Source organism: Erithacus rubecula (genome assembly GCF_903797595.1).
Source record: "Erithacus rubecula genome assembly, chromosome: 29".
Taxonomy (NCBI): Eukaryota; Metazoa; Chordata; class Aves; order Passeriformes; family Muscicapidae; genus Erithacus; species Erithacus rubecula.
Window position 1 is genome coordinate 4,471,436 of NC_136681.1, and position 12,007 is coordinate 4,483,442.

Here is a 12,007-nt window from a genome sequence, read left to right on the forward strand (position 1 = left end):
CACCTGGATGGGCTCAGCCCCTCCCAGCCTCAGCTCCCCCCGAGGGCTCTGGCTCCCAGCAGTGTCCAGCCTGGGGCTCACAACAAATAAACAAAGCAAACCTCTTCTGCTGAGCCTGCAGAAATCCCACCAGCAGGACAAACAGCTCACTCTTTGCATGTGTTCTTTGCTCATGGAACCATTTGCTTCTCTAGAGATAGGGGAGGAGGGAACTCATCCACACACAATCCCCACGGTCCAGGGCTGGTGCTCTGCAGGTGTTGACACAAACCATGCTGCAGAAGGTGAAGAAAGTGTTTATTTCTGATTGAAGACTGATTACATCACTACCATGGATAATGTAGTAGAATAATCTCATACTCTTGGGAGAAATCGAGGAATAAATATGAAGAAGTAAAATAGTTTGTTTCCACTGTCCCTGAAGATGACTGATGAGTAAGTGCTGTATTTACAGGATAGTTATCATACTCTAGACTCTGTGCTGAATAAATATTGTCTTGAAAGGGTAAAAAAATCCATCGAAATATTTTAACTCACCACAAAATTAAAATAAAAAATCCATGTATTTGTCCAAAGCGAAGGTTAGTTACATGTTAATTATTGAATCCACATGGGATCACTGTCCAAAATGCTGCTCTCCTGCTGGCCTGCTCCCCTCACAGAAGCAGCATCAGTGCTCATCCTCCTCTCCAGAAAAGAGCTACTATTGGTTCTTCAGGCTGCAAGAGACAAACAGAGCCCAGGTCACTCCATCCTGGTGTGTTTCATGAAACAAAACCACCACAGCAAACTGGAAAAAGTCTCCTTTCCTCAGCTCCTAAACTGGAATTTCAGAGCCTCTCAAATCCTGCCTGCACAGCTCAGCTGTTGAGGAATTCCTCCCTGGACTCAGCCTTGGCAAGCTCAGGTTTGTGCAATTAACCCAGTGCTTGGGTTTTACATTAAAATAATTAATCTGCACACCCAGCACCACAACACAGAGCTGAACAGGCTGCTGCTGGGGCTTTCAAATTATGATCAAAACAGAAGATATCAGAGATCTCTTCATTTCCACTTGCATTAAAAGGGAATGGAGACAAGTCAGATCTATAATGAGGGGAAGTATTACATTCTCTTTCTTCACAGGCAGTGTAATTACTCAGCTGCTCCCTGGAACTGAAACTATGACAAATTAAAATGCCTATCAATTCCATCTACCTTTTGTAACTATTCATCTTCTGGAACTGTTACTGCTCTAAAAGCTCCTATACCATAAGCCACTGTACATTCCAAAAAGCAACAGAAATGCTGCTATTACCAAGTGCAACTGCTGCCACCAAGGGAACAACAAAATCCCTTGATTTGGGTGCAAAGTGCACAATACAGCTCATTTACTCCAATTTCCAGAAATTTACTGGAAAATCAGAGAACACCTTTCCTCTGAGCGAGGATGTGCAGAAGGAGCCCAACCTGTGGCTCCAAGAGAAACAGAAGGAGCATTTGGCAGCCAGTGTGACCCACAGCAATGAGGCTGAGCAGGGAGCCCCAGGCTCCCCTGTGCTGGCTGTGCCAGGCACAGACCTGGGGCACTGCAGCCACAACAGGCTTGTCACACCTCCTGCAGAAGATGGGAAAAGTGATGCAAACCAAACCAGGGGCAAGGGGGACATTTCTCCAGGCATGATATCAACAATATTTTGATTAGCTCATTCCTGAACAGCCAAGCAGCTTATGGTGATAAATGCCCTGTTCCAATTAGACATCTGTGTTCTCAGCCTGGAAATAAAAAGCCAAGAGGAAGGAGCCTGCCCAGGCCCAAGCCTGCTGTCCCTGCTCCTCAGCAGGACATCAACCACCTGGGCTCCCCCAGGGCCCAAGGCAAGGCTGGGAGCTGAGCAGGGGCTGCAGAGCCCCCACAACCACTCCCAAACCCCTCAGAATTCATTCTGGCCACTCAGTGGGCTTCACCCAGGAATGGCTGCAGGTTTAGGTCTCCTCTCTGGGAAAATCCTGATTTTAACCAGGAAGCCTGAGCCTGAAAGGGAAACCCTTACATGCATTAGCATCTATCAAAGTGTGAATGAGTGATTATGGAGCCTTGGAACAGTTCATAATCCCCAGGTGAAGGTTCAGTGCTCCTCCCTGCTGCAGATGTTCCAGAGTCCCTCCCCATTCCCAAACCTGCCCACAGCACTCCCCACACACCCAGGGGGGCATTTAACCTTAATTTTCAAACCAAGCTCAAGTACCTGCACCCTGGAGGAAGGAATGGCAGATGGAGCTTTGTGTATGCACAGGCTGGGGGCACAGGAGCAGCTCAGAGCTGGACCCCTCCTCCTGCATCTTTTATCCAACACCAGCCAAGACACCTGGGGCTTCCTTCCTTAGCCCTGTTTCCATCTCCTTTGGTCAAACAAATGCATTCAGGAGCCCCCAGGGGAGCCCCTGCAGCTCCTGCTGATGGCTCCTGGCTCAAACTGTGCCCCAGACCCCCGGGACCCCCAGGACCCCCGGGGCAGGGCCAGCTCCTGCCAGCACAGCTGCCAAGCTGATGTGGCTATTTAGGGCAGCTCCAACTGGGGCTCTCAGAGAGCTGCTCCCTGCAGAGCTCTCAGCCAGATAACAACATAAATAACCACATAAATAACCACATAAATAACCACTGCACAGCTCCTTCCCCAGGAAAGTTCCTCTCTCCTGAATCCTGAAACAGCTTTCCAGGAAACTCATCTGCCTGCTGTTTTTTGGGTGGTATCAGCTCCCACCCTGCAATCACTGCTCCCTGTTTTGCTCTTTGTCCCAGAGCAAACCCCCTGTGTCCCTTCGCCCCATCCTTCACAAACTGTCCCTTCCTCAGCTTTGTTTAGTCTCTATGAAGTGTGACAGCCACATGAAATGTTTTGTTGCCTTGGGAACTGCAGTCCAGTGGCTTCAGCCTGAGTTAGGAGCAGAGGACAGCCCTGACATTAACCAGCAGTAATGAGAACAGCAGAAACTGGGGGCCTGGCTGAGGAAGGAGCAGGGGACGATGACAATCCCAGCACAGCTGGGAGCAGAGGGACACAGGGCTGGGAAACCAGGCAAGGGATCAGCTCTTCCAAAGCCCCTTTCTTTGTATAGAAAAGGTAATTGCTTGGAAAAGCTGGAGAGCCACAGATGCAGCCCTGCCAAAATGTGTTGTTTGTGCTGCCCAGCACATTCCTTTGCACTGGGGGAGGGCTCAGCCCAGGGCTGTGTCATCTGTCACTGCTTCCAAAAAGCACGAGCAACTTCCCAAGGTGCTCATCCACAGCACGAGGAACTCAGATTCCTTAATCTGTGCTGATTGCAGGAGACTGCACAACAGAGCAGGTGTGGGGATAACCCAGAGGAGCAGGTCTGGGAACTGGTGACACACCTTTGTGCACATCTCACTCTCCCACCCATGAGGCTGCTCTGGTTTCAGATCAACTCCTGTATCCTTCACAATAACACCAACCACAGCAATAATCACACAGATTTGCAAGGACTGGCAAGGGAGGGATAAATCTCATTTCTGGGCCAGGGCAGCAGGTGCTGTCACTGCTGCTCCCCAGAGGAACTGCTGGGCAATTCCAGCAGTGGGAATTTGCTGCTCTGGGGATGGATGCACATAGCCAGGCTGGCACGGTGCCCCTCCAGGACAGGGAGGCAGCAGAGGTCACAGGCTGCTCCTGGCACAGCCCAGGGCAGGGCTGGCTTGCTCACCTGGCCCCAGCCCCACACCTGCACTGCCAGGTGCTGACCACTGATGTGGGAGGCATTCAGACACTCCCTGCACGAACAGAACACACTCCTGGGAGTAACACAGGGACCTGTGCAGGTGTGGATCAGCTGGGGAAGGGCTGGGTTTGTGCTTTGCTGGCTCAAGCACAAGGAGCCATTGGCAGCCAGTGCTGGCTCTGCTCCTGTTCAGACACTCAGACACCTGAAGCACTTCAGGCACATCCCTTTATACTCCTCTCCTAATCTGGGCAGTTCCCAGTGATTCAGCCTGAAATGGTCCCCAAAGCTCACATAAAAGTGCATTAAGAGCAATTAGTTCATTAATCTAGTCTCTGCTATCATGAATCTCCATCGCTTCCTTCTAATAATCTGCAGTAATTGACAGAGACTCCCCCCAGTTCTCAGAGCTGGGTAATGCATAATTACCCTAAATCACAGCAAAACTGTTTCACTGGGAACACCTAATCCCCCCAGATCACCGTGTCTCCTCTCAGCTTCCACACATGGAAGAAGCTGCAAACTCAGAATATTATCACAGGTCAGGGGACTCCAGCAAGCCCCTGTGGGTGCAGCCCTGCAGTGCACCCTGGAGGTGCCTCTGCACTGTGATTTACAGCACCAGAGCACAGCTGGAGCTGGAGCTGTGATTTACAGCACCAGAGCACAGCTGGAGCTGTGATTTACAGCACCCAGAGCACAGCTGGAGCTGCTGGGTGCCAGGCAGGAGGGAGGGCAGGCACTGGCACAGGCACAGGCACAGGGACTGGCACTGCCACTGGCACTGCCACTGCCACTGGCACTGGCACTGGCACAGGCACTGGCACAGGCACTGGTACTGCCACTGGCACTGCCACTGCCACTGGCACAGGCACTGCCACTGGCACAGGGACTGGCACTGCCACTGGCACAGGCACAGGGACTGGCACTGGCACAGGGACTGGCACTGCCACTGGCACAGGCACAGGCACTGCCACTGCCACTGCCACTGGCACAGGGACTGGCACTGGCACAGGGACTGGCACTGGCACTGGCACAGGCACTGCCACTGCCACTGGCACAGGCACTGGCACTGGCACAGGGACTGGCACTGGCACAGGCACTGCCACTGGCACTGGCACAGGCACTGCCACTGGCACTGGCACAGGGACTGGCACTGGCACAGGCACAGGGACTGGCACTGGTACTGGCACAGGCACTGGCACAGGGACTGGCACTGGCACTGGGACTGGCACTGGCACTGGCACAGGCACTGGTACTGGCACAGGCACAGGGACTGGCACTGGCACTGGCACTGCCACTGCCACTGGCACTGGCACTGGCACTGGCACAGGGACTGGCACTGGCACTGGCACAGGCACTGGTACTGGCACAGGCACTAGCACAGGCACTGGCACTGGCACAGGCACTGGCACTGGGACTGGCACAGGCACAGGCACAGGCACAGGCACTGGCACAGGCACTGGCACTAGCACAGGCACTGGCACAGGCACTGGTACAGCCACTGGTACTGTGACTGGCACAGGCACAGGCACAGGCACTGGCACAGGGACTGGCACAGGCACAGGCACAGGCACTGGCACAGGCACTGGCACTGGCACAGCCACTGGCACAGCAATACTCACTTGGCCTGGTGCTTGGAGCCCTTCAGGTGTGCGTGGTACTGCTCTATGGAGTTCAGGGTGACGCTGCAGACGCTGCAGGTGTAGCTGCGCTTCAGGCCTGCCAGGAAAAGCCAGTGTTAATGAGCCCTCAAGGGTTAATGAGCCCTCAAGGGTTAATGAGCCCTCAAGGGTTAATGAGCCCTGTGCTGGCCTGTGGACTATCCAGTGTCCAAGTGGCAGCTACACAGTGCAAATCAGTGAGAAGGACTGAAGAGAGGGGGAGAAACAGAGAAAGAAAAAAGCAGTAATCAATACTCCAAGCAAACTTCTAGTTAATTACAAAGTACTTGGACCCCACATTTCATTTCCAGTTTCAGAGACATTTCTCTTTTCAGTGACCCATCTGTTTACTTTTCCAGGCCAGGGTACCCAAGCATTAGAGAAACCTCAAGCAGTATTTTTAGAAGTGAGCAGAGGAGAGGCAGGTTCAAAGGCTGGTCCCTCCTGAGGGTGAGGAGCATCCTCTGTGCCCTCCCCTGTGCTCACAGCAGCAAGCACTCCAGGCACCATTCATCCCTCCAGCTTTTGGCAGTGATCACATCTCAGAGCAATTCCCTGCTGGTACATTCTCTTTCCCCAGAGGGATCCACTCTGATTCATCACCAGAGTGAGCCAGCCAAGCACAGATGCTGCTCTCTGGCTGCAGGTCCAAGAGCCACCAAGGGTAGGGCAGGAGCTGTGTCACCTGCTGGGCTGTCACTGTAGACTGTCCCCAAGGGCTCTGCTCAGAAACTCTGAGCCAGGGGATTCCCTGCAGGACTGCTGTGCTCCTCAGGAACAGCTCTAACGTCCCTTTAATAGTCTCTTCTGGCTTTCTACAGTATTAATTCTTTGCCAAAATTGTTAGAACAACTCATTTAGAACAAATAACCTGTGGCATTCTCAAATTGGATCAGTCCACGCTCACCATAATTAACTGCACAGGTAATAAACACTCTGACTTCTCCCCAGCCAGACCTCCAGGTTCTCAAAAATCCCCTTGGCTGGTTTGGCACTCCAGACACCAGCTACACCAACAGCCCCACTTCTCTCAAACACTTCACAATGTCACTCAGGAATTTGGCACAACATGAAAATCATCTTTAAATAATATTTCAAAATCATTCAGATGAGTGCTCGAAAACAACAAGCCAGCAACTGCAGAGGGATTTAAGTAGTTTCTGTATTTCCACACCACGATGTGGCACAGAACAAAAATCAATTTGCAAACGTGCATATGGATTTTGTCCTTAGAGGGTTTGCTCTTGATGGGGCAGTGATGGTTTTGCAGCCATGCCCTTTGCCCAGTGCTCTGTCTCCTGCAGTGAGCAGAGGGATGCTGCAGAAGGCAGGGGAAGGAGAGGGAAGGGCAGTCCCAGCTGGCAGGGTAGGCAGACACTGAGAGCCCGGAGTCACCAGCAGCTCCACCCGGATGAGGTGAGAGCAGACGGGGCAATGGAACCAGGCACTGCTGTGATTTGGGGCAATAGGTTCTGCTGCTCAGCCAATTTAGCAGCCAGTTAACAGCAGCCTCAGGGAGTGCTAATTACTGGTGTAGGTGGAAACGCCTCCAGTGAGTGCAGCTCCTGGCTGGGGATGGTGATTTTCTCCCTCAGCCTGTCAAGGATACTCAGTGAGGAACCGGGGGAATCCTGCTCCCCTCCCTGCTCTGTGCAGGGAACTCAGCGCTGCTCCTGATGAGCTGGGGTGGAGGCAGAGAGAGGGAATCAGCCTCAGAGGAACAGCAGGATGAGACCACAGGTGAAAACATAAAAATTACCAGAACTTCACCTCACTGGAGCTTAGCTCAGCCCCACAGCCATCTGTAATGGAAGGGGTCCCACCTGGCAGGGACCCTGGCACTGATCCTGGCACTGACCCTGGCACTGACCCTGGCACTGATCCTGGCAGGGATCCTGGCAGGGATCCTGGCACTGATCCTGGCACTGACCCTGGCACTGATCCTGGCACTGATCCTGGCACTAATCCTGGCACTAATCCTGGCACTGATCCTGGCAGTGCTGGGCTCTGGCTGTGCTCACACCCCCTGTGCCATCCTCCCCACTCAGCAGCTCTGCCTCCCCTGCAGCGTGACACGCATTCAGGGAAAATTGAATGTCCTCCTATCCCCATTAAATAAAATATTAACAAGTCAAGTTATTAATGTCATCCTGCATAAAATGTATTAAAACCCATTCCAGGGGAGTTCTTGTTAAACTGCTTCTTACTAACCACAAGTGACAGCACAGAATGAGAAGTATTTATAAGGCATACAAAGAAATTATGAGCTGAAATGAAAAAGGAAACAGCTCTTTGCCTGATGTTGGAAGAAAGCATCTGCAGCACCAATTTACCTGAGAACACAAAGGCTCCAAGTGACATCATCCCTATGCCCTTGTCCATCTGTACTGCAGAGGCTGCTGTGCTTTATTTTAGGGACTCAGAGCACCTGTTGCAGGGTTGGGCTCGGCCCCAGCAGCAGGCAGAGCCCACCTCAAACCACCCATCAAAAACCACCCACCACAAACCCCTTCCACTGCAAAACCCACCTCAAACCACCCATCAAAAACCACCCACCACAAACCCCTTCCACTGCAAAACCCACCTCAAACCACCCACCTCAAACCAGCCACCTCAAACCCCTTCCATGCAGAGCCCTCTGCCTGGAGAGGGAGTGTCCAGCTGGGCCATGGGGGACACCAGGCACGACCTGGAGCTGTGGCTGGACAGAGGGACTGTGCCACTCCTGCTGGGCAGGGACAGAGCCCAGCCAAGCTGTGGCCCCTCTGTGCTCTGAACAGGCACAAGCTGCCAGAGCAGAGCCTGGAATTTGGGGTTTGGGATCCCCAGTTTGTCCTCCTGTGACCTGTGCAGGGGCAGCAGGGACTGCAGGTCAGCCCAGAGCTGGGTCCCACAGCAGCCCTGAGCTCTGGAGAGCCCCAAAACTGCTCTGAGAGTGGCCTGGACCTGCACCCCATCCAGCCAAGGAAGGGGATATGTGTGCCCTGTGCTGCAGCTTTAACTCAACACACACTGCACAAACAATGCTCATTTCTCCTTTTTTTTTTTTTTTTTTTTTAGCTCTCCTTATTTCTGAGAAGAAAATAAGACTTCAAAATTTCAGGATGAGCACTTGGTGAGAAGAATCAATGTTTTTGTTTTCTATAAATATCAATTGTCCAAAAATATATCTCTATTCTTGTTTCTCCAAATATACATTCATATTTATCAATAAATATTTTATTACAGCCATTATCAAAACATCAAAGGCTGCTGAAATGTTGTACTTCAACTGACACTGCCTATTCCAAGCTCACACAATGCATCAAATGTTCATCTCCCACACTAGTCAAAATAGAATTAATATTTCAGCTGTGATGGGAGAAGCCACCTGGGATGCAGAGGAAGGAGATGACTTTGCAATCCAGGGAACACCGAGGCAGCAAAGAGCTGTGGTGTGGGGATGGCCCAGCACAGCCCTGTCCTGCTGCCACCTGCCAGCTGAGCACAAGCTGGGGATCAGTGTGTGCTGCCACTGCAGAGCTGCTCCCAGCACCTGCAGAGATCTGCTCCAGCCCTGCAGCTAAGGGCACCTTAGAGCAGCTCTAGATGGACACAGGGACAGCTGCTCACAACCTGGCCAGAAAAATTAAAGGTTTCCCCCCCTTGGCAGGCTGGCACTGCAGGCTGAGCCCTGAGCTGCAGCCAGAGGGGCAGCCCTGCTCCCCTCCCCAGGCACACCCACCTGCACACAGCCCTGCTCCCCTCCCCAGGCACACCCACCTGCACACAGCCCTGCTCCCCTCCCCAGGCACACCCACCTGCACACAGCCCTGCCCCAGGCACACCCACCTGCACACAGCCCTGCTCCCCTCCCCAGGCACACCCACCTGCACACAGCCCTGCTCCCCTCCCCAGGCACACCCACCTGCACACAGCCCTGCCCCAGGCACACCCACCTGCACACAGCCCTGCCCCAGGCACACCCACCTGCACACAGCCCTGCTCCCCTCCCCAGGCACACCCACCTGCACACAGCCCTGCCCCAGGCACACCCACCTGCACACAGCCCTGCTCCCCTCCCCCGGCACACCCACCTGCACACAGCCCTGCCCCAGGCACACCCACCTGCACACAGCCCTGCTGACCCTCCCCAGGCACACCCACCTGCACACAGCCCTGCCCCAGGCACACCCACCTGCACACAGCCCTGCCCCAGGCACACCCACCTGCACACAGCCCTGCTCCCCTCCCCAGGCACACCCACCTGCACACAGCCCTGCCCCAGGCACACCCACCTGCACACAGCCCTGCTCCCCTCCCCAGGCACACCCACCTGCACACAGCCCTGCTCCCCTCCCCAGGCACACCCACCTGCACACAGCCCTGCTGACCCTCCCCAGGCACATCCACCTGCACACAGCCCTGCCCCAGGTACACCCACCTGCACACAGCCCTGCCCCAGGCACACCCACCTGCACACAGCCCTGCTCCCCTCCCCAGGCACACCCACCTGCACACAGCCCTGCTCCCCTCCCCAGGCACACCCACCTGCACACAGTCCTGCTGACCCTCCCCAGGCACACCCACCTGCACACAGCCCTGCCCCAGGTACACCCACCTGCACACAGCCCTGCCCCAGGCACACCCACCTGCACACAGCCCTGCTGACCCTCTCCTGCCCTGCACACAGGCTCCAGGGCAACCCCAGCCTTGCACAGCACCACAGGTGAAACCTGCACAGGTGAAACCTGCACAGGCAAAACCAACTCCAACGCTCCCAGCAGCCAAATGTTCACAGTGATTTACTGACAGCTAATGACATCCTCAGCCACTGCTGAACTTGGCACAGGTCACAGTCCTGAGCCCCCCTGTGCTGCTGCCCCAGGCTTTATTCCCACACACTTGCAGCAGTGACTCAGCCAGCATGAATCACTGATGGCACCATGAGTCACGCCAGGCAGCACAGCAGGATCAGGATAACCATTACAAGCTTTATGGGAGATCAACAAATGCACAATATACTGTATAGCCATTAGTTTCCAAAGAAAAATTATTCAATTTATCAAGGGAGAAAAGCCCAGGTGTATCAAAATGTTATGGCAAACCTCACTGCCAAAGCAGAGCTCTCCCACACAGCCCTCACCCAAACCTGTCCTGCCCCAGCCAGGTCCCTGTGGGCACAGGGGCTGTAACCCAGTGAAACCCAGGCTCACCCCACACCCAGAGGAGCCAGGACTGAGCCCTGGGCAGCCACAGCCTGCACCTCCCCACCAGGGCTGGGGGCTGTGACCCTGCCCTGCTGTGACCCTGCCCTGCTGTGACCCTGCTGTGACCCTGCTCTGCTGTGACCCTGCCCTGCTGTGACCCTGCTGTGACCCTGCCCTGCTGTCACCCTGCCCTGCTGTGACCCTGCCCTGCTGTGACCCTGCCCTGCTGTGGCCCTGCCCTGCTGTGACCCTGCTGTGACCCTGCCCTGCTGTGACCCTGCCCTGCTGTGACCCTGCCCTGCTGTGGCCCTGCCCTGCTGTGACCTTGCTGTGACCCTGCTGTGACCCTGCTGTGACCCTGCCCTGCTGTGACCCTGCTGTGGCCCTGCCCTGCTGTGACCCTGCCCTGCTGTGACCCTGCTGTGACCCTGCTGTGACCCTGCCCTGCTGTGACCCTGCTCTGCTGTGACCCTGCTGTGACCCTTCCTTGCTGTGACCCTGCTCTGCTGTGACCCTGCTGTGACCCTGCTGTGACCCTTCCCTGCTGTGGCCCTGCCCTGCTGTGACCCTGCTCTGCTGTGACCCTGCTGTGACCCTGCCCTGCTGTGACCCTGCTCTGCTGTGACCCTGCTGTGACCCTGCTGTGACCCTTCCCTGCTGTGGCCCTGCCCTGCTGTGACCCTGCTCTGCTGTGACCCTGCTGTGACCCTGCCCTGCTGTGGCCCTGCCCTGCTGTGGCTCTGCTCTGCTTGAGGGGCTCCCAGAGGGGTCCCAGCCCAGGGCACAGCTCCCACAGGGGCCACCATGGATGGAGTGACAGACAGATGAGGAAAGGCTGCTCCCCCTTCAGCAGAACACAAAAACCTTGTGTTTAACATCCCCTGGGAAATGCCCAGCTCCTGCTGCTGCTGCTGACCAGGGCCATGGCAGCATTTTACAAACACCAATTAAACCACAGGAGGCAGCTGTCCTGCTCTCCATCACGGAGATGTGGGGAGTGCTGTGCCCTGTCTGCTCTTCTGCATGGGGCTGAGCTGTGCTGGGCTCTGCTCCAGCAGGGACACACCTGCTCAAGGACAGGGCTGTGCACAAGGGACAGGACTGCTTCAGGAGGCCAAAGAGACACCTAGGAAAACAGAGACACCGAGGAAACAGCTCTGAAAGGATGCTGCCAAAGCTGCAGCTGGCATTCTGGAGCAGGGGACTTTTTACAGAACTGGGAACCTCATGATGCAGTAAGAGCATCTTGAGCTCCACTGCTGACTGTGGTGGGCAGGGGTCCCTGGATCCCACAGGGACAGGTCCCTGCTCTGTGTGTGTGTGCAGATCCCTGCTTCCCAATGCAGACCCCCAGTCCCACAGGGACAGGTCCCTGCTCTGTGTGTGCAAATCCCTGGATCCCACAGGGACCTGTCCCTGCTCTGTGTGTGTGTG

The 12,007-nt window shown here is 55.0% G+C and overlaps 1 protein-coding gene across 2 annotated transcripts in view; it reads right to left on the minus strand.

Annotated features, from left to right (window-relative positions):
• Positions 1-282: 282 nt before the first annotated feature.
• The window catches only part of ZMAT4 (zinc finger matrin-type 4), a 48,825-nt gene continuing 37,100 nt past the window's right edge, over positions 283-12,007 (minus strand). For both annotated transcript variants that reach the window (XM_079328841.1, XM_079328840.1), the window contains 2 exons: positions 5,346-5,442; positions 283-719 (listed from right to left, as the gene is read on the minus strand). In XM_079328841.1, coding sequence (XP_079184967.1) covers positions 704-719; positions 5,346-5,442 — 113 coding nt within the window. In that variant the 3' untranslated portion in view covers positions 283-703. The remainder of the gene's footprint in view (positions 720-5,345; positions 5,443-12,007) is intronic.